General features: G+C 44.6%; 1 protein-coding gene across 1 annotated transcript in view; it reads left to right on the top strand.

The window, feature by feature from the left end:
• The first annotated feature begins 5,535 nt into the window (after positions 1-5,535).
• Positions 5,536-24,219, top strand: part of braf (B-Raf proto-oncogene, serine/threonine kinase) — a 49,150-nt gene continuing 30,466 nt past the window's right edge. Inside the window, exons 1-2 of the mRNA XM_083632047.1 lie at positions 5,536-5,716; positions 23,069-23,170. Of these exons, the coding sequence (XP_083488173.1) occupies positions 5,555-5,716; positions 23,069-23,170 (264 nt within the window). The 5' untranslated portion in view covers positions 5,536-5,554. The remainder of the gene's footprint in view (positions 5,717-23,068; positions 23,171-24,219) is intronic.

The following is a 24,219-nucleotide window of genomic DNA, read 5'->3' as shown; positions in this document are numbered from 1 at the left end:
TGCACATATCGGTACCACTCAAGTGGACAAATTCTAATCATGATTTTTGAACAGGTATATATCCATAGATGATATTTTAGTATGATAGCCTTTGCAGAATGGCAGCTTTGTCACAGTTATCGGCTCATGAAGTTAGCAAACCCCTACAATAAATTCGATTCTAGGTGCTGATCCATAACCTATTTTAGGCTCAGGACCTTTAACCATGTTCTATGATAACATGTTTGACAACATTGTAAAGGGTAGCTTCTTAGCTTTCATTTGAGCTCAGTTGTGTGTCTGTCTGACAAATAAAGAGCTCACATGGGCTCTTCAAAGTGTCAGTGACATTCATTTTTCCACAGTTTTCGCCTAAATTATAGTCTTTATTTCAGCACTGTGGCATCTAGGAACATCAGAGACACAAACAACAAACATTGGAATACTCATATAGGACTATAAGGATTCAGAAAAGGTATAATGAACCCATACTATCCCATCGTGAGGGGTGAATTTTGCCCTTTGAATTTGGTAGAAGAATGCCTTCTTGAGGGAAATGGGCCAGAACCCAAAATGTAAGATATCCGTACCATCCGGGTGGAGAAATTCTACTTGTGATTTTTTTTTAATTCCTATGACCATGGTAGCTTATTAGTGCTTAACCACCCCTCTTAAATTATGGATTTATGGGGATTATGGGAAATCATCTTTCTTTCATTATATCCTCTCCCTGGGGTGTCTGGACTACTAACTGTTAATATTACATGTCTAGATATAGGCATGCTATCCTATGATACTATACATACCATACCATACCATACTATACTATACTAGATAGATATATATGCTATACTTAATTGTCTACTAAATTGGCACATTTCCCAGTCAAAAAGAGGGTAAATTGGCACGCTTTTCAGTCAGAAATTGTTTTATTTGTGTTACGGTATATGTACAGCTACATTCAAAATGTTTCCAGTCTTTCAACACAATATTAGGACAATCTACCCTTCCTGAGACCATGTCATCCACGAGGGCAACACCATCATCGTCATTCACATCTGAGTCTGTCAGCTGTGCAGCAAGCTCTTCTTCACTGTGTTGGTTGGCACATGCTTGTAGTTTGCACAGGTTTGTGCATTTCAGACCGTTATTGAGACATGTGCACTCTGGTGGTTTGCACGACCTCACACACTTGCAGGAGAGCAACTGCAAGACGGCACCTGGTGCTGGGGAACCGTGCATCCACTGGATTTCAAGCTGCCCCTCATCATCTGTGGTCCACCTATGGTCCTTAAAGTACAGTCCATTGTTGATATCATGGGAAACTCCTTTGTGAATCCACTCAGTCCAGATCAATATGAGTTTGTCAGCTTGTCAACTGCAACTGTTGCCCCGCCAGATGTAGCTAACCTGCATGATTCCAGCCACAACATCCAGCAGTGGAGGAAACTGCTCTACAGCGCTGCCAGCAAAGTCAGTCTGATCAAATTCTTGTTTGAGGAATGGAAAGGACCCAAACACAGATAGAAACTACAAGACAAGGCCTTATATGTTACCTGTGAAGTAGTCTGCTTCAAAATCAACAGGAACCAATGGGAGGAGGTAACACAGCTCAAATCCTCTCAGGAAGAAGCTGACACCTGCATGCTAATGCATGCTCTCCATGTAGCAGAGTCTGGCTTCAAGGCAGTGATCATCATGGCAGACACAGATGTCCTGCTACTGACTCTGGGTTGGAGCAAGGACATCCCATGCCCAATGTACCAAAAATGTGGAACACAGAACAAGACAATGTTCCAGGACATCACCAAACTATGCAAATCATGCGGCGATAGTATTGCTGGCGCCTTGATTGGCATGCACACGTTCACTGGCTGCAACACTGTCAGCGTATTTGCAGGACACGGAAAAGTGGGCACCCTGAACAGACAGGACATATCAAGAAGCCTTCCTTGAGCTCGGCCGTGCTTGGGATGTCTCTAATGAGCTCTTCAAGAAGCTGCTGGAAATCATGTGCCACATGTATTACGTATATGTACCCTCTACACACATTACAGATGTCAACCTCCTCCGATACCAACTTTTCTGCACCAGACGTGGTGGGGAGGTCGAGTCCAGCCAGCTTCCACCATTTGAGGATTGGCTATTAATGCATTCCATTCATGCAAAAGATCAGACTGCAATCTCTAGACGGTCTCTTCAAACCCAGCCATCTGTACCAAGCCCCAAGGACCATGGGTGGACCACAGACGATGAGGGGCAGCTTGAAATCCAGTGGATGTGCGGTTCCCCAGCACCAGACCGTTTTGCAGTTGCTCTCCTGCAAGTGTGTGAGGTCGTGCAAACCACCAGAGTGCACAGGTCTCAATAATGGTCTGAAGTGCACAAACCTGTGCAAACTACAAACATGTGCCAACCAGCACACTCAGATGTGAATGACGATGATGGTGTTGCCCTTGTGGGTGGCATGGTGTCTCAGGAAGGGTAGATTGTCCTAATATTGTCCTGAAAGACTGGAAACATTTTGAATGTGGCTGTTCATATAATGTAACACAAATAAAACTATTTTTGACTGAGAAACGTGTCAATTTACTCTGTTTTTGACTGAGAAATGTGCCACTTTAGTAGACAAGCATAGTATATCTAGTATAGTATAGTATAGTATAGTATAGTATGTACAATATCATAGGATAGTTTGCCTATATCTATGTAATATTAACAGTAGTCCAGACACACCCTAGGCAACGGATAATGAAAGAAAGATGATTTCCAGGGAGGGCACTTTCCTAGTTTTGAACGACAGCAGTCCTTAATTTAAGAGGGGATAAGCACTAATAAGCTACCAGTCATCAAGGTCTATCATATAAAAACATAATCTAGGGATGTATATGAATTTAAAAATATCACAAGTAAAATTTGCCCACCTGGCTGGTACCGATTTGTTAAATTTAGGGCTCTGGCTCATTTCCCTTGAGAAGTCATTCTTCTACCTTAAGGGCCACATTCACCCCTCACGATGGGATAGTATGGGCACATGATACCTTTTCTGAATCCTTATAGTCCTGTGAGTATTCCAGTGTTTGTTGTTTGTATCTCTGATGTTCCTAGATGCCACAGTGCTGAAATAAAACTATAGTTTAGACGAAAATTGTGGAAAAACGAATGTCACTGACAGTTTGAGGAGCTCCTGTGACCTCTGTATTTGTCAGAGAGACACAAAACTGAGCTTAAATGAAAGCTATGAAGCTACCCTTTAAAATTCTATCAAAGATATTCTCATCAAACATGAGTAAAGGTCCTAAAAAGAGCCTAGAATAGGATATGCATCAGCACCTAGAATCCAAATTATTGTAGGGGCTGGCTAACTTCATGAGCTGATAACCGTGAGAAAGCTACCATTCTGGAAAGGCTATCATACTAAAATATCATCTATGGATATATACATGTTCAAAAATCATGATTAGAATTTGCCCACTTGAGTGGTACCGATATGTGAAATTTTGGTGTTTGGCCCATGGACTAAATCTAGTAAGAGAGTGGTGCCAGCGGAGGTCCAAAATGTATGAATCGTGTAGCCAATGAATAGCCAGGAATGGGGCTTGCATAAAATAAAGCTGATAATGCAATTTGACTCTTTAAATGTCTGACCCTTTCAAAGTAGGCTACATCACACATGGTCCATTTTGCTGCAACTTGACAGTGCTGCTTAATCCAAACGGGTCCATTGGAGTGAATGGAGATGTCGCAACTCTTCTATTATATGGCTCTGTGAGTGAGTGTGAGTTGAGCAATTGTGCATTTGCCCAATTATACATCACAGTTAGGCAAATCACAGTTGGGCAACTGTGTCCCCATGTGGCCCATGTGTAACTCTGTAACCGTGTGTATAGTATGAATGCCCCTGACCCCACAGTCTGGAACACAGTGGTCTCTCTTATTTGTTAGTGTTTTTGTTTATATATATATATATATATATATATATATATATATATATATATATATATATATATATATATATATATATATATATATATATATACTAAACTCAACTGAACGCCCCCCCCAAAAAACTGTAACTCATATCTAATTTTATGCCTGTTTAACTGGGACTGTAAATTCATGTAAATTCCCTGCACATTTAATGCCTATTTAACTTAGCCTGTACATTTCATGTACATTCAATGTAAACTCTTATTTAACTCAGACTGTAAATTCATGTAAATCCACTGCCTATTTAACGTCTATTGAACTCAGTCTGTAAATCTCATGTAAATTCAACGTAAATTCATATTTATTATCCACAGAACACTTCACCTATACACATATTGTATATATTTACTCGATTTGATTGCACTTGCAACTTTGTGATTGTCTTTAGTTATCTTCCTACTTCTTATCTATGTATATTGATGTGACCGCTACGCTGCATACAGACACTAAGACAAATTCCTCGTATAACATTATATATATATATATATATATATATATATATATATATATATATATATATATATATATATATATATATATATATATATGCCCCCCCCCCGAATCATAGGCTACATTATATATATATATATATATATATATATATATATATATATATATATATATATATATATATATATATATATATATATATATATATATATATATATATATATATATATATATATCCTCCCCCCCCATTGCGTGTCTATCGTGTAATGATGGTCTTGGACCCCAGGAAGACTAGCTGTCGTACCGGCGTCGGCTAAAGGGGATCCTTAAAGGAACACTCTGCCCATTTTCAACCTGCTTTGTATCATTAGAACATCAGTAGTATATCATATCGTATAATAACTCATTAACTCAAATCAACTCTCAATAACTGTCAAACTATTCATCATTCATCTAGTTTGACAGTTATTGAGAGTTGATTTGAGTTAATGAGTTATTAATTTGAGTTAGTGTGGACCAGTGATGTCACTGGTCCACACTTTAACACTCAATAACTGTCAAATTAAATGACAGACTTCAAAACCGTTTACAGTTTTCTGATATACTACTGATGTTCTAATGATACAAAGCTGGTTGAAAATGGGCGGAGTGTTCCTTTAATAAACAAACACACATCCAGCCTGTTAGAAGAGAGGCAGCAGTTTGCAGATCTCGCGAGAGAAACACGCAACCAGGTGTTCAACCTACTTCATCCCCGGCTCAGAGGCCCGGGGACCCGCCAGACCCGGGCCTCAGACGCCGGGCTGGAGCTTTTAAGAACTGGTGGTTGCTTGTCTCTCTCGCGAGATCTGTCCATACTGCCAAAGAGTTTTGAAAGCAAGATCTGCCATTTATCCTGGCCAAAATGGCGGATTTGCTGTGTGCTGACGTTGCAACGGAACGATGTATTTTGTCAATTCTTATCAATGCAAGTTATTTGATGCTGTGCGTTCGGCATCTCCTGGCTGCGTCTCTGTCGCCCCCTCGTGTCCTCAGCACGAGCCTGTCTGCGTTTCTTCGTTCCCTCTAGCCCCCCCCCCCCCCCCCCCCCCCCCCACACACACACACACACACTCAGTTTCTATAGCAGTTTAAAATGGCGGCGTTGAGCAGCAGCGCCGAGTCCCCACCGCCCGTCTTCAACGGAGACAGCAGCAGCACGGAGCAGGCAGAGAGGCAGAGGGAGCCGGGTCTGGACGAGCTGCACGACCCCTCCTGCTCAGCGGAGGAGGGTCCCGGAGGCCCGCAGGACGAGGAGGTAAGGTTAGGCCCGGGGGCCGGGGACACGGGCTGACAGAGAGCGGAGGTATCTTCAGGAAACACCGGCTGGAACACGGGTCGTGGGGGATGCGTTGCAGGGGGGGGGGGCGAGACGATGCAAAAACAATGTAAACGACTGCATCCAATACGTCACATCACATCTGATCGGAACGTGCGTTTGCGACAGACACATGCGAGCGGTAGGTAGGTGGTTTTGTACGGCAGAGCCAGTGTTTATTTCAGGCCTGCTTTATCCCACTCGCTCCCATGGCTTGGTTTTCCAGGCTTCACTGCAGCTGCAGCCTGGCTGGTGCGCCAACCGAACACACACACACACACACACACACACACACACACACACACACACACACACACACACACACACACACACACACACACACACACACACACACACACACACACACACACACACACACACACACACACACACACACACACACAGATTGACACAAACACAAATTCAGTGTTAGCCTCAAAGCGATGATGATTGTGGTGGTGTTGTCTAACTCAAGTCGTGTGTGTGTGTTTAGCTGAAAAAAAATCTATAGGCTTATTATCAGGACCTTTTCACAGCCAGCCCAAAGAATACTTTTTCAACATTGTTTGTTCTCTAACAATGACGGAATCGTATCGGTCAAAAGATGTCAAAATGATCTCAATTCAGCTCTTTCATGTTACCTTGGCCATTTCTTTGGCACTTCTTGTTGTCTCTTTGCAGGCCGGCGATGGCAGCCTCTCTCGACATGCACTGTGTAAAGTAGTGCAGGATCAATTGTGAAAGTTGCCAGATAAACAGAAAAATTAAATATAGACATGTCTCATACAGAGTGGGCATCAGTATGTTGAAAAAGACTGTGGGAGCGTTTGGTCCCATTAGGACTGTTTTGGGGAGCTGCACCCTGGCAAGCAAGCCCTACTGTAAGTAGCTCTATTAGGGCAATATATCAATATTATCTGGATCTCATTATCGTGATATGAGACGAGATATCATCTATCTATCTGTCATCTTAGATTTTGGATATTGGAATATGATGATATGGCATAAGTGTCTTTTCCCAGTTTTAAATGCTGCATTACAGTAAACTGATGTCATTTTCTGAACTTACCAAACTGTTCTAGCTGTTCTATTATTTATCTTTACCCACTTAGGGCGCTTTACACCTACCTTGTCTGGTATGGTTGAATGGCACTAGAGTTTGTTTTGCCCCTTGGTGCGGTTTGTTTGGCCGGGTGTGAATGCAGCAGTAATCAACTCTGTGCCCACCAAAAGCGGATCAAACAAGCGCCCCGAGACCTGTTGAAAGAGCTGGGCTCGGTGTGGTTCCAAACCAACTCTAGTGCGCTTCTCTAGTACGCTTGGTTTGTGGTGTGAAAGTGATCCGAACTCGATCCGAAACAAATATACTAGGGCTGGCACGGATCACGGATAATCCGTGACCCATACGGATCAGCCCCCACGGTTCGGAACGTGGTTCGGAATGTCAATGGTCCCCCCCCCCCCCCCCTTTAGTTTACTTTAATGTTTAACGTTAGTGTATGAGATCGCCTGCAGCGCAGCCAGACACAGACAGGCTTCATCATGGCAAGCACAAGTGAGCTTCCTCATCCCTTGTCGCCGCTGTAAAGTCTCTCTGAAGGCTGTGGCTAGTGGCTACTAAAGACAACAAACTTATTTCAACACCTCTGAAAAAGCACAGGAATGCGAGCAGCGTGTTGCGGGCTGCACAAGATAACGAGAGCCACAACACACACACACACACACACACGTTTCACGTAGCACACGTTTCACGAACACATTATCACCGGACGGTGAAATGTTGCCTTGGACACATAACAACAAAACAACACGTGGGGCCACCGAGTAGCTTAACGTAGCATCAACGTTATGTTTCCAGACTCACCCGGTCTGGTCTGTACCCGTGTCAAGTGACTACGTTAGCAAGCAACAGCTAGGAAGTTAGGTGCAGTGCCACCTAAAACAGGAAGTTGGGTTGTTCTGCCTTCAGAGTAAAAGCATAAATTGTGTCATGACAAAAAAATATTTTTTGAGCTGTGCAGGGCAACAAATGGTTAGAGAAGTATAATAGTATTAAAAAATCAAATCGAAAATCTAATTTTGAGAGAAAAAATCTGATATAGCCTATAGAGGGTATGCATGTGATGTCACAGAGGCAGAAGTCACTGTGGGGTCACGCCCACTGAGTCACAGCAAGACTGAGCTTGAATGCAGTAATCAGCCTAGATAAGTGACACCTGCTGCTCAGGGAGGAATTTGACACTCGTTTTGACACTCGTTCCCGATTGAGGGGGCGTGTTCCAGTGGGTGTGCTCCGTGGCTCTAAATCCGTCACGCGATCCGATCCGTGGGTTTTCTGATCCGTGCCAGCCCTAAAATATACAGGAGGGTTCAAGAGTACAAGAGGGTTCCCCTCTCTAACCAAATTACTTCCTCATTTGCCTGAGGCACATGCGCTGTACTGATGACTGCACACAGCGCATGCGCCTCATGCAAATGAGGAAGTAACTTTGGTTAGAGAGGGAACCCTCTTTGTTTGTTCTCGCTTTGGATTTACTTGAGAAATGACTGTTCCCCGTAACTTTGGAATCTTATTTCATCACATGGTGAGTACACAAGTCACACCATGTACATGTGAGTGTTTCTGGCGCTGTTGGAATGTGTATTTTGGGCAACTGAAAGGGGGTAGGCAGCGGTACCATAAGGCGCTTTCACACCGGACTTGAAAGCCGCAAAATGCACGGAAAGTAGGATCCGCGCCTCCGATGTGAAAGTCGTGAACGCGGGTTGGTGGCTAATTGTTGTACGCCTTTCGTTCCGCCAGCCGACCTAGTCTCAGCGGCGGCTTGCCAGGTAACCCGCCGGAACAGTGCGAATGGTCAGCTCATTCATAAAAAGATTACAGGGGTAATCACCTCATGCAGCAAGAAAGTGCATGAGTGAAAGTAAAAAAGTAGCCTATACAATCATGACTGCAGGGACGCCAGGGGGAATGCTCCGTGCCTGTAAGTAGGTTAGGCTTTAATGCTCAAACAATGTTGACATTAGTAGGTAAAATTAACGGATATAATAATAATAGCTTCAGACGGGGCCGATTATAGCTATGGGCAGAGGTGGGCAATGCCCACCCAGACATGAGTCTTGCCCACCCAATCAAAAGTTAGGAAAATGTGTTTATTTTCACCCCCAGCCAATGGAAAAATTGCACAGAAAATACCAGTAGCGATTCTAGCTTCTTATTGGGTGGGCACTGAGCTTCAGCCCGCCTCCAAAGTCCTCTTGACTCATGTATTGAGAATGAGAAACACAAGAGCTGTGACAGTCTCAACTGTCGCCCTCCGCTTAGAGAGCTGCGCGGGCCTGAAATTTCGGCCCGAGCCCTCCCCGGCCCGTGACATGCAGACCCGTGCCCGATCCGGCCCGAATGAGTTATGAAATTACACTGCTCTGTACACCGACGGACACGCGGCACACACGGCTTGTTTCGTTGTTTTTTACATACTGACAGCACGCTGTCTGTCGTTGACTGAGCGGAAAGCTACATGTCATGACATGAGTCCTGGCAGACTAACGTCACGTGAGGGTCTGTGTGTGACTGTGTGGCTGGGGGAGTGTCTGTGCACTCCTCTTTGTCTGACTGCTCTGCTGTGTAAAATCAAGCGAGTAATACGTTATTTAATTTAATTATTGAAACGCCTTTCAATCCGGGAGCGGTGGCTGTCACTTGAAAGCACACCCCAGGACGGGAATGTGGCGGTGCTGCTTGGCTGTGTGTGAAAGCAATTTCTGTGGCGAGGCTGCCGGTTTTGCGGGCCTTTTGAACTGCAATTTTGCGCGATCTGTGTGTGAAAGCGGCTATAGACTGCCACTGTAGTGCTAAGCTATTTAGCAGTGATGCACGCAGTGTTTCCCACAGGATTTTGAGTTGTTGTGGTGGGGGACCCCCTAGGGGGGTACGGGGGCATGCTCCCCGGCAAGAATTTTTTTTACATTTTAAAGTAAAATGCATGAATTTGGTGTACTTTGAGAAAGCACTTAAGAGCAAAATTAAAAGGCTAGATCTATGAAGAACATGTCATCATTACTAGAGCCCGACCAAGTTATAGACAGCATGTTGTGTATATTTGATATTTTTTCTTAATTATTTGTTCTATTGTGTTTTTGTATTTCTAGTTATTTATAATTATTAAATTCCCAGTTAAGTTTACTGTTTCATTGCATTGAGTTTATTAATAAGCTGTAAAATATCCTGCCTACATTACATATTTAAATTCATGTCAACTCATATCTTTGTCAAGTGTTTGATATTTGAGGGTTGCTGATGTGGTTCCTCCTCTGGTCGTTAAGGGCGCCTGTTCGGAGGGAGGGGAACTGGTTGGAATAGCGTGATCCTCCCACGTGCTATGTCCTACCGGTGAAGCTTCCCCTGTCAGGTGAAAAGAAGCGGCTGGCTAACTGCCCATGTGGAAGCATGGAGCCAGTTTTCGGCTCTCCCCAGATCGGCAGAGGGTGGAGCAGCAACCAGGATAAATAAATAAAAAATTAGCACTAATGGGGGATAAAAATTTGATTTAAAAAAAGAAAAGAAAAAAAGAATATCGGCCGATATTATCGGTATCGGAAATTTTTTACTCCCTTATATCAGTATCGGCATCGGCCTCAAAAATCCAGTATCGGTCGGGCTCTAATCATTACTGTGCTGTGGGTTTACAATGACAAACTACATTTCTCCCTATACGTCAGGGATATTCAACTTGCTTTGCCCGGGGGCCACTTTCGTGAAATGATAGAAGGCCAGGGGCCAGTTAATAAACAATATACATTTTTCTGTAGCGGTTTGTAGGTTTTTGGGGTGTCAGCTGGAGTTTAGGCTGACAATGTTGTGCACACCGGATAGTTAGGTTAAGTTAGTTAGGTTAAGTACATACATAAGTGCCTGGGTAGCGAGCAGGTGGCGGTATTTGACAATTTAGCAGCTAAATCATAGATTTTTGAAAGATATTCCATATTCCAGACTGAAATGCTATAACAGAAGTGGAGTATTGGCCAGAATGACATGAACATTTGGACACTTATTCAGCGGGTATCTTGCATGTTGCGTTCAGGTGCACTGTAAAAAAAAAAAAAAAACTTTTGGTCAACATCTTGTTGTGGCGGTCAAAATCCTGTTGTGGCGGTGCGCCATAAATTCTCCTATGTATGGGAAACACTGCATTGTATATGCCTAAATATGAGCAAATACATTTTTGTGGGCTATGGCTGTACTTCTACTTATTTGATGGGCTATTGCACATTTTGCCGCCATTCTCGTTTGAATGAAAAGGAAAATCCTTGAAGTGTGATTGTGGTATGCAGCAGCCAGCCAATACTTTGTCAGTCACTTATCTCCACAACAAAGCCAGGTCTTTAATGTTATTTTGGCTTATTCATTGTGAAACACACACGCACACACACGCACACACACACACACACACACATCACATCCACACACCACATACACACACACACACACACATCACATACAAACACACACACACACACACACACACACGCATCACATACAAACACACACACACACACACACACACACACACACACACACACACACACACAGTGTTCATGTAAACACAAAGCCACTGAATGGTATTCCTCCAGCTGTAGCAGTCCATGTGGCTATTAAATCATGCGGCGAGCCGGCGATAGCCCACTTCTTTACTATGACTGGGACTAAGCCCATAATCCACTTAAACTGCTATTCATTTAATTGGATGAGATTCTTAATATTAATAGACTTAACTTTACAGGGTATCCGCGGGGTCTTGAAAAGTCTTGAAAGTTGGGAATTCAATTTAGGGAAAATCAAGACCCTTGAAAAGTATTGAAAAGTCTTAGGTGGATTTCAAATTCAAGACCCTTTTACATGTGTTATTTTTTCGATGTGAATAGATGTGTTTTCATGACGTTCATTTACGCCGAGTTAAAAATAAGTTGCGTGCTTTTAAAAGAAATACTGTAACGTTACATGCATGTGACAGTGTCTCCGTGTGGGAGAAACATGGCTGCTGTGAGCGCTGCTGTGAGCGCATGCGGTCTTGTCCGGTCTAGAGAGCGAAATATGGAGTTATTTTGCTTGCTGACAGGGATGGACACTACGTAGCCTGTCTGTAAACAATGTTTAAAAGTGCGGAGGCGAACTGGTGAAGGGAGCTGATCAAACGCCGACAAACATCGCGACTTCAAAGAGCAACAGGTAGCAAATGTGATCGATAACATAATTACACTCCCTCAAATAAGTCGTCAAACGATTTTTATTTTGTGACCGCAAACATTTTTCACCTTCAGTTTGACGAGGACATGTGCTCAGTACGAGCGACCCTCTGCCAAGTAACGTTATTGAGTCATGACGCTGTTTATTTAATGGGGTGATCTGGTTGTAAAAATAAAACAATGGGTGATCTGGTTGTAAAAATAAAACATTTATATCAGAAAGACGTTGAAAGCAGTGATTGATAATCAATTAAATCTAATCTTTTTCTGCAAATTGCATCATTTGGAGGTTGATTCTGGCACTCATTACGGGTGGGGAATATATCGATTTTATATCAATATTGTGATATGAGACTGTATATGGCAAGGATGTCCAAACCTTTTTGAATGGGGGCCAGATTTGATCATGTGAAAATACCTGGGGGTCGCTCTCAGAGTGCACCAGATTGATCCTCAGGGAAACACTGTTGTGTGCATGTGTGAGTGAGTGAGCAAGCATGTTATTGTTATAAATATACTTTATATATATTCTTAAGTTTGCCTTTGGGTTAGTCACTCAATTTATACTCTTGAGCTTGATTCCTCCCCGGCCTATCTGAATTCTGTTGTATTGATACAGTGCATAGAAGTTATGGCAAACTAAGGGCCTGTGTCCACCTAGCGTCTTTTTCCGACCGTTAAACGCTGGAAGTACGCTGAGAAGCGCTGATCTCCGCGCACAATTAACATCTGAACGTTAGTTCAGTGCGGTAGTAGCTTGATAGCTGACAGCTAACATTAGCTAACAACACACATACAGTGATTTAGCTCAACACTCACCAGAAATATTAAGTGTCTAGCCAATCTGCTCCCACAATTGAGCCTTTCTGTCTCTGTTGCGATAGTTTCTCCATATGATTAGTTGCCAGAAAAGGAGCAACCGACACCAGCGTCTTTCTGAAAAGTTAAAATATTTTCAGCTGGAAGCGCTGGGAGTCGGGCGCACAAAAACGCTGGAGCGCTGTGAAAATACATGCTGGGCGCTGCGCACTTTCTCTAGACGTCCGTGTGCGCCCGCATATGCTCTCCCCCCATTGGAAACAACTGAAAACAGACGCCAGAGCTGATGAAAAGACGCTAGGTGGACACTCGGCATTACATCGTTTAGTTTTGCAATCTCAAACTCAAAATGTATAGTAAGTGTTAGTTAAAGGTGTGTCGCTGATGTAATTGGTCACAGCTCAAAGTGGCGATGGGGTCTTGAAATTTATTGGAAGGGTCTTGAAAAAGTCTTGAATTTAACCTCAGGATTGCTGCATATACCCTGCTTTAAGAAGGCACAAGGTGTGGACCAGTGATGTAATTTGTGCATCAATGACATCACTGGTCCACAATTTAACTCGTTGCCATGGTAATCGACACTCAAATCAGCAATCGATGCGTCGTTCCTCCCCACCTCTCTCTTTCTTCATGACACAGTCTCTAGTTTTTTGGCTGGGCGGAGTCCTGCGGGCCAACACTGTTAACACGGAGAACTTTACTCCATCTAGGAAGTCCTGCAGGCCAACACTGTTAACACAGAAAACTTTACTCCATCTAGGAAGTCCTGTGGGTCAACACTGTTAACACGGAGAACTTTACTCCATCTAGGAAGTCCTGTGGGTCAACACTGTTAACACAGAGAACTTTACTCCATGTAGGAAGTCCTGCGGGTTAACACTGTTAACACAGAGAACTTTACTCCATCTAGGAAGTCCTGCGGGGTTAACACTGTTAACACAGAGAACTTTACTCCATCTAGGAAGTCCTGTGGGTCAACACTGTTAACACAGAGAACTTTACTCCATCTAGGAAGTCCTGTGGGTCAACACTGTTAACACGGAGAACTTTACTCCATCTAGGAAGTCCTGTGGGTCAACACTGTTAACACAGAGAACTTTACTCCATCTAGGAAGTTCTGCAGGGTTAACACTGTTAACACAGAGAACTTTACTCCATCTAGGAAGTCCTGCGGGTTAACACTGTTAACTCATTGAGTGCCAGCCACTTTTGGAGAACGGACGCTCCCAGTGCCAGAGTTTCAGAGCGTTTTCAGTGATTTCTCGAGGCCCACAGAATATTGTGTGATATTACTATGTAAACACTGAACACGCACAAAGAACGATGAGACTCTATTCTATCATCTGCAAAAAAAAGTTTATTGATCCCATTTTCCGTTCTTTAGTTATGAGCCGGAGAAGATAGCTTGATTCATCCAAAAACAGCAATTTTTTTCTAGAAGCTGAGATAATTGGCCTTTTGTGAAATTAATCATTTCAAGCACATCACTGACTCTGAAGCTAATCTTTTCTAATGTAGTCACACCTCAAAAATAATTTCCTTCAATAAAACAGTTTAGGCCAGGGAATTTTGTTTGGCAGAATAATATTTTTAGCTACAACCAGCAGCGCTGGCCCCTGCGTGCGCTGCTGGTTGCAGCTTCTTGCTGGTTTTGATTTGCTGCTGGTGGGTATCGGATATTCTGGCTTGCGTTTGTCAATCCTGTCCTGCTGCCTGGGTCTGTCTGGGTGTTGCGTGCTGCTCTGCGTGCCCCCCCCCCCCCCCCCCCCCCCCGCCCCGCCCCGCCTCGCCTCAACTGCACACTCCTCCTCCTGTCTGTGGTGGCTCTCTGCTGAGTTTGCTGTGCGCACAGTGAAGGGTGCGGAACAGCCAGGCTTTTTTACAGCGTTCCGCGTGTGTTTGTCACCGGCAACGATGCTTCCAGTTGAGAATAATAACAACTCCACGGTGTGGATGTGCAGATGTGCTGTCGCAACCGACACGGAGCGGCTCAATTGTGGGAGCAGATTGGCTGCTGCAGGCACAGCTGCAGTAACGTGCTTCAGCATATCGATGCATACGGATGCGATGCGATTTCCGTTTCCATAACGACTTCTTCTTTGTTTTTTCCTTGCCTTTCTGTTATGTGGAGAGCACTGTCGCCACCTAAGGGTTCTGTAAAATAGGTTATAGACCTCCAATAGCTACAATAGTTGTACCAGAGTTGTATCAGGGATTGATCCACGTCCCACCGTCAAAAAACGCAATTGACGACAATCGTCGTCTTTGGCACTCTACGTCAGTATTTGAATTGACGACAGCTGTCGTCATTGGCATTCAATGAGTTAACACAGAGAACTTTACTCCATCTAGGAAGTCCTGCGGGGTTAACACTGTTAACACAGAGAACTTTACTCCATCTAGGAAGTCCTGCGGGTTAACACTGAGAACTTTACTCCATCTAGGAAGTCCTGCGGGTTAACACTGAGAACTTTACTCCATCTAGGAAGTCCTGTGGGTTAACACAGAGAACTTTACTCCATCTAGGAAGTCCTGCGGGGTTAACACTGTTAACACAGAGAACTTTACTCCATCTAGGAAGTCCTGCGGGTTAACACTGAGAACTTTACTCCATCTAGGAAGTCCTGCGGGTTAACACTGAGAACTTTACTCCATCTAGGAAGTCCTGCGGGTTAACACTGAGAACTTTACTCCATCTAGGAAGTCCTGCGGGCCAACACTGTTAACACGGAGAACTTTACTCCATCTAGGAAGTCCTGCGGGTCAACACTGTTAACACGGAGAACTTTACTCCATCTAGGAAGTCCTGTGGGTCAACACTGTTAACACAGAGAACTTTACTCCATCTAGGAAGTCCTGTGGGTCAACACTGAGAACTTTACTCCATCTAGGAAGTCCTGTGGGTCAACACTGAGAACTTTACTCCATCTAGGAAGTCCTGCGGGTTAACACTGAGAACTTTACTCCATCTAGGAAGTCCTGCGGGTTAACACTGAGAACTTTACTCCATCTAGGAAGTCCTGTGGGTCAACACTGTTAACACAGAGAACTTTACTCCATCTAGGAAGTCCTGCGGGTTAACACTGAGAACTTTACTCCATCTAGGAAGTCCTGCGGGTCAACACTGTTAACACAGAGAAATTTACTCCATCTAGGAAGTCCTGTGGGTCAACACTGTTGACACGGAGAAATTTACTCCATCTAGGAAGTCCTGCGGGTTAACACTGTTAACACAGAGAAATTTACTCCATCTAGGAAGTCCTGTGGGTCAACACTGTTGACACGGAGAACTTTACTCCATCTAGGAAGTCCTGCAGGCCAACACTGTTAACACAGAGAACTTTACTCCATCTAGGAAGTCCTGCGGGTTAACACTGTTAACACAGAGAACTTTACTCCATCTAGGAAGTCCTGCGGGTTAACACTGTTAACACAGAGAACTTTACTCCATCTAGGAAGTCCTGTGGGCCAACACTGTTAACACAGAGAACTTTACTCCATCTAGGAAGTCCTGCGGGTTAACACTGTTAACACAGAGAACTTTACTCCATCTAGGAAGTCCTGCGGGTTAACACTGTTAACACAGATAACTTTACTCCATCTAGGAAGTCCTGCAGGCCAACACTGTTAACACAGATAACTTTACTCCATCTAGGAAGTCCTGTGGGTCAACACTGTTAACACAGAGAACTTTACTCCATCTAGGAAGTCCTGCGGGTTAACACTGTTAACACAGAGAACTTTACTCCATCTAGGAAGTCCTGCGGGTTAACACTGTTAACACAGAGAACTTTACTCCATCTAGGAAGTCCTGCAGGCCAACACTGTTAACTAGGGGTGTCACGATACACTCAGTTCACGATACGATATGATACACGATATTGGGTTCACGATAACGATACGATATTTTAGTAATATTTTTTTGCGATCGATTTGTAAGTTGAGGGGGCATCCTCCACACTAATTTGAGTAAATTCACCATTTTCATCCTCAGTGCCTGTAACGTCCCTCGTCTGTTCAAACAAAGCAATGAAAAGGAGAGCGAGCATGCAATCAGATGCAGATCAGTGCCACCATGTTCAGCTTCTTTTACTCGCGATATGAGATTGAATCTCAACGATACATATTGTCACGTTTTGATATCGCGATATATTGTGGGACCATTATTGTGGCATCCCTACTGTTAACACAGAGAACTTTACTCCATCTAGGAAGTCCTGCATGCCAACACTGTTAACTCATTGAGTGCCAGCCACTTTTGGAGAACGGAAGCTCCCAGTGCCAGAGTTTCAGAGCGTTTTCAGTGATTTCTCGAGGCCCACAGAATATTGTGTGATATTACTATGTAAACACCGAACATGCACAAAGAACGAGGAGACTCTCTTCTATCATCTGCAAAAAAAAGTTTATTGATACCATTTTCCGTTCTTTAGTTATGAGCCGGAGAAGATAGGCTGTTTTGAGCAAAAAGACAGGTTTCAAATTATAAGCTGAGATATTCAGCCTTTTGTGAAATGAAGCATTTCAAGCACATTCACTGACTCTAGCTAATATTTTCTGATGTAGTGACGTGGTGTAGTTCTGTGGAGCCTGCGTGCCCCACCCCCCTCAGCTGCAAACTCCTCCCCACACGCACCCAGTCTATTTTCGGAGCCTCCGTTTTTGCGCCGGGCGGCTCCCAGCGCGACAAGGAAATGCCAAACGGGACTGCAGGGAAAGGTTTGGCCCTTCGGCGTTGGGTGCTGCCTTTCTGGCGGGTAATCGTGTGGAGAAACTATATGCAGACAGACAGACAGAGGCAGAGGAGCTCAGTTGTGGGCGCGGATTGACTGATGTTCGCGTCAGCGTCAGCTGCAGACAGAGCAATCTATATGGCTCTGGCTGCAGCATGCATCGGTTTCTCTTTGATCACGGCTTTTTCCTGCAGTTTTCCGGACCTTTCTGTAATCTGGAGAGCACTGTCGCCACCTAATGAGTCCGTAAAATAGGTTATACACCTTCAATAGCTCCCATATTTGTACAGGAGATGCCTGATGCTTTGATCCACGTCCCACCGTCAAAAAACGCAATTGACGAACATACTCGTCCTTGGCACTCTACGTTACTAAACGAAATGACGAACATACTCGTCCATGGCACTCAATGAGTTAACAGGGAGAACTTTACTCCATCTAGGAAATCCTGCGGGCCAACACTGTTGATAACACGGAGAACTAAAAATTCTGAAATCTGAAATCTGGTGCGCTCCTTTCTTAGCCTGGGTAAACCCAGCCTTCAACGTGACGTCACAGGCTATGCCTGTAGCGTACGTTTCATACAGGTCACGTGGAGGCTGCGTTTACCCAGGCTACTCCTTTCTAGCATCCCTCACTGCCTCGCTCACTGCACAGCATGCTCGCTCGCCCGCTCAACTGGCAGCACTCGTTTGTACTGTGCCTTGTGTTGGTATTCCCTCGAGGGCTCGCAGATGCAGCTCCTCCGCTCAACTGAGCAACCGTGGGCCGCGGAACCCCTCGCCTTATTATCAGTAGTGAGATGATGATGATGATAATAATAATAATAATAATAATAATAATAATAATAATAGTAATAATAAATTATATGATTCCATTTCAGTTAGTGGCTAGAACAACTGAAGCAGGAGACTAGAATCTAGTCTCCTCTCATACTGTATCTAGTCTCGTGGGCGACTGAAGTTTATAGTTTATCCACCTCTTTTTATAATGGCGTGAGAGAGCTGCCACAGACACTTATAGTCAGGACTCAGGCCCAGTTCTTTAGCTGGAAATCAGAAACTCTGCAGGACGAAAAGCAAGTCCTGCTTTCTGTTTGGACTCTGATCCGGGGAATGTTGTGAAGCTCCCACCTTGACACTGAGTGTAACCCTGGGAATGCTGTGAAGCTCCCACCTTGACACTGAGTGTAACCCTGGGAATGTTGTGAAGCTCCCACCTTGTCACTGAGTGTAACCCTGGGAATGATGTGAAGCTCCCACCTTGTCACTGAGTGTAACCCTGGGAATGATGTGAAGCTCCCACCTTGACACTGAGTGTAACCCTGGGAATGTTGTGAAGCTCCCACCTTGTCACTGAGTGTAACCCTGGGAATGATGTGAAGCTCCCACCTTGTCACTGAGTGTAACCCTGGGAATGCTGTGAAGCTCCCACCTTGACACTGAGTGTAACCCTGGGAATGTTGTGAAGCTCCCACCTCGTCACTGAGTGTAACCCTGGGAATGATGTGAAGCTCCCACCTTGTCACTGAGTGTAACCCTGGGAATGATGTGAAGCTCCCACCTTGACACTGAGTGTAACCCTGGGAATGTTGTGAAGCTCCCACCTTGTCACTGAGTGTAACCCTGGGAATGATGTGAAGCTCCCACCTTGTCACTGAGTGTAACCCTGGGAATGCTGTGAAGCTCCCACCTTGACACTGAGTGTAACCCTGGGAATGTTGTGAAGCTCCCACCTTGTCACTGAGTGTAACCCTGGGAATGTTGTGAAGCTCCCACCTTGACACTGAGTGTAACCCTGGGAATGTTGTGAAGCTCCCACCTTGACACTGAGTGTAACCCTGGGAATGCTGTGAAGCTCCCACCTTGACACTGAGTGTAACCCTGGGAATGCTGTGAAGCTCCCACCTTGACACTGAGTGTAACCCTGGGAATGTTGTGAAGCTCCCACCTTGTCACTGAGTGTAACCCTGGGAATGTTGTGAAGCTCCCACCTTGACACTGAGTGTAACCCTGGGAATGTTGTGAAGCTCCCACCGTGTCACTGAGTTAGGGTTGTGCGATGTCACCAAAATACCCATCGTGATTGTTTTACAGTGAAACATCGTTTTGGACGATGGCATCGTCGTGGGGGTGGGGGTTGGGGGAATAATTAATTATTTATTAAGTCGCTGCGTTGCTGTAATTAATGCCATTTGCCTAGCCGCTGCAATGCGCTCACGTTAACAGGACAGCTGAGCCTGAGCTCTACATGATACCAGCGGGCTTGAATACTGCTCTGTGCTACAGCACAGAGCCAGGCGACTGAAGTGTGCAGTGGCTGTCACTAGCAGCAATTTGAACGGCGCAAAACTAATAACGTTAACGTTACAGATCCTCACCAACAACGTGTGTGTATTGAATTTAACTAGCCGGCAGAAAACCGACTGAATTACTGGCTGATATAACGTTAGATTCGCGTGGGCATTTGAACCTAATGTGATGAGAGAGAGTTTAGGAGAAATGGCTAGAGAAACGCAGCTGCTGTATCTATATGGAGCGACTCCAACTTTCACTTTGGAAACAGGCGAGTTAAATTCACGGTTGAAGACTTGTACTCACTTTGGGTTGAAAACTGGAAAGAACGTTTCTTCTTTGTCTTCTTTGTTTTAACAACAACACAGCCAACTCCCGCGGGGGACGCCCTGGCGACATTAAACAAGCGCCCCCTGTTCAGAGAAGCAGTGGAGCGGAGGAGGGGGAGGGGAGGCTTCCCCGAACTGAACTGGGTGCGCTTGTTTAATGCCGCCGGCGCGTCCCCCGCGCGTCACTGTAAGTGGACTTGGCCTCTTTTATTATTAAAACGGCACAATTTTAATTCGAACAGATAATGAATTACGATGATCCGATGTAGAAGGCTCAGAGGTCGATGGGGGGTCGGCCCATCACGATTAGGGGTGGGGGGAAAAATCGATACACCATAGTATCGTGATATTTTGCCTGACGATATTGTATCGATATTGCAAAAATATTAGGGATGCACCGATATGAAAATTTTGGCCGATGCCGATAACCGATATTAACATTGCTGTTATGGCCGATAACCGATATTTACCGATGTCGATATGATCTGTATAAAACCACATTTTTATGATCATCACATTTTGTACATACTGAAAAACACATGTTAACACTGAATTTGAAAAAGTTATGCATTTCTTTATTTGCAAAGCCTTTGGAAAAGCCCATAAATCATAGATTTACTGCATTATTTCATATCAATGTGAAGAATTTGGCTGATAATGATAACCGATATTAACATTGCAACATCTGACCGATACCGATATGACCGATATGTTAAAAAATGACTAACATCGGCCGATACCGATATGATTGCCGATATATCGTGCATCCCTAAAAAATATATATATATATTTATTTTTTTTGCAGGCCACATGCCATGCCAGGCCACCGGGCTGCTATAAACTTTAGTTCCAAGGCCAGCAGTAAACAAACGGTAGCATATTTTCATTTTGTTTTAACAGTAACAGTTTTGTCATAACAGTAATTTACAAATTCCCCAGTTACTGAATGGGCTGCACAAGATGTTTTGTGCAAGTGAAGTGAAATTGCATTGTTCAAAAACAACCCAAGTAGTCCACACACACATCCAGTGAAGGTGGACTGTAAGTAGACTGTAACAAACAGTTCAGTTTGTCAGGTGCATGCAACAATGACATGACTTTATGAAAGTTGTTGGTCTGTCTACTTGACAATGTTGCTGCAATAAAATGGTTGAAGTCAGATGTACAGACTGGAAAATTGTTCTTATATAAACCAGATGTTGACAAAGTTTTCCTTTGGGGACATCATTTGCAGTTGAAAAAGTAAGAAATCGCAATATATCGAAAAATCGCAATATTCAATATATCGCGATATCGCAATACTATCGTATCGTGACTCAAGTATCGTTTTAGTATCGTATCTTGGGCATCTGGTGATTCCCACTCCTAATCACGATGGTTGATGCCATCGACCATCGTGCCAACCCTACACTGAGTGTAACCCTGGGAATGTTGTGAAGCTCCCACCTTGACACTGAGTGTAACCCTGGGAATGTTGTGAAGCTCCCACCTCGTCACTGAGTGTAACCCTGGGAATGTTGTGAAGCTCCCACCTCGTCACTGAGTGTAACCCTGGGAATGTTGTGAAGCTCCCACCTTGTCACTGAGTGTAACCCTGGGAATGTTGTGAAGCTCCCACCTTGTCACTGACTGTAACCCTGGGAATGTTGTGAAGCTCCCACCTCGTCACTGAGTGTAACCCTGGGAATGTTGTGAAGCTCCCACCTTGACACTGAGTGTAACCCTGGGAATGTTGTGAAGCTCCCACCTCGTCACTGAGTGTAACCCTGGGAATGTTGTGAAGCTCCCACCTTGACACTGAGTGTAACCCTGGGAATTCTGTGAAGCTCCCACCTTGTCACTGAGTGTAACCCTGGGAATGCTGTGAAGCTCCCACCTTGACACTGAGTGTAACCCTGGGAATGTTGTGAAGCTCCCACCTTGTCACTGACTGTAACCCTGGGAATGTTGTGAAGCTCCCACCTCGTCACTGAGTGTAACCCTGGGAATGTTGTGAAGCTCCCACCTTGACACTGAGTGTAACCCTGGGAATGCTGTGAAGCTCCCACCTTGACACGGAGTGTAACCCTGGGAATGCTGTGAAGCTCCCACCTTGTCACTGACTGTAACCCTGGGAATGTTGTGAAGCTCCCACCTTGTCACTGACTGTAACCCTGGGAATGTTGTGAAGCTCCCACCTTGACACTGAGTGTTACCCTGGGAATGTTGTGAAGCTCCCACCTCGTCACTGAGTGTAACCCTGGGAATGTTGTGAAGCTCCCACCTCGTCACTGAGTGTAACCCTGGGAATGTTGTGAAGCTCCCACCTCGTCACTGAGTGTAACCCTGGGAATGTTGTGAAGCTCCCACCTTGTCACTGAGTGTAACCCTGGGAATGTTGTGAAGCTCCCACCTTGTCACTGAGTGTAACCCTGGCAATGCTGTGAAGCTCCCACCTTGTCACTGACTGTAACCCTGGGAATGTTGTGAAGCTCCCACCTTGACACTGAGTGTAACCCTGGGAATGATCTGGGGAATGCTGTGAAGCTCCCACCTTGTCACTGAGTGTAACCCTGGGAATGCTGTGAAGCTCCCACCTTGTCACTGAGTGTAACCCTGGGAATGTTGTGAATGTTGTGAAGCTCCCACCTTGTGTAACCCTGGGAATGCTGTGAAGCTCCCACCTCGTCACTGAGTGTAACCCTGGGAATGATCCGGGGAATGTTGAAGCTTCCCACCTTGTCACTTGTCAATGCTTCTGTGTCACTTTTTGGGATGGGGCCAGCCAGGGAAAGGTTCTACTAATAGGTCTGCCCAATTCAGTTTGCCCTTCCTTTCTTGCAGGATAGCGTAGTTGTTAACATTCATAATATTGGTGCCTTTTCCCCACAGATCTGGAATATCAAGCAGATGATCAAGTTGACGCAAGAACACTTAGAGGCTCTTCTGGATAAGTTTGGAGGAGAACACAATCCTCCTTCCATATATCTGGAGGTAAGAGAGTGCTTAGCAGGGGTTTTCCTGCAATAGAGGATTTTTTGGTGTGTCCCCCCCAAAGAGGTTTTAGCCACCCCTCCAAAGGCCAAAGGAAATCCTGACAATGACTAATATGATATGGTCAGGACAACCCTGACTGCATACTAACCTAAAATCAGTATCATTTTAGAGAATTTCAAAGTTAAAGTCCCACATTTGTATCTTCAAATGTCTTCCGTTCTAAAACTCGAGGTGCTGTAAAAAGATATTGCTCCATAAGTTCTGACAATGACTGATTTGAGATCAGGACAACCCTGACTACACACACCAACTCAAAATCAAGCTTTTTTTTTGCTGTATGAATTTAGTGCATTTCAAAGTTAAAGTCCCACATTTGTACGTTGAAATGACTTTATGTGTGAAACCTGGGGTGCTGTGAAAACACATTGCTCCATAACTTCTGACCATCACTGATAGATTTGTGTTCAGGATAACCCTGACAGTAAAGCTGTGTTCACACCGAGATATTTATTTTTCGCTCTGTCGCTTGATTCAACCCTTTGGAATCGCTCTGTCGCTCTGTTTAAATCGCTCATCAACAGGCACAAGAATTGACGGACATGTGGGGGCTATAACGTTACGCAATGTCATCATATTTGTCCACTACGAGCCACCGTCATTGTTTATAAGCTAAAGCCTATCAACGTGCTTCTAATGCGAGCTCCATACCGGTAGGACAGACTTCACTTCATGTCAGCTGTCAGACTGTCAATGTGGTTTGTTGCCACACAATAAACCAGCGGTTTGTTCCAAGCCAGTGTGATCCTTGACTCGCTCTCACACGGCAGCCAATCAGCGTTGAACAGCAAGCGACTGATGCCAGCGTATTTTCGCTCGAGTTGGGATATTTCATCTGGGGCGACGAGCGTATTTTCTCCCTATCGCTCTGTCTCTGTCGCTCGGAGGCCCAGCGATTTTTCTCCCAGGTGAATATGCGCTCAATCGCTCGTTTGCATTGACTTTGTATGTAAACTCGATGCCAGCGAAAAACTTTAATAGGTCGGTGT

Source organism: Poromitra crassiceps, assembly GCF_964638095.1.
Source record: "Poromitra crassiceps genome assembly, chromosome: 2".
Lineage (NCBI taxonomy): Eukaryota > Metazoa > Chordata > Actinopteri > Beryciformes > Melamphaidae > Poromitra > Poromitra crassiceps.
This window is presented reverse-complemented; position numbering and strand designations above follow the sequence as displayed.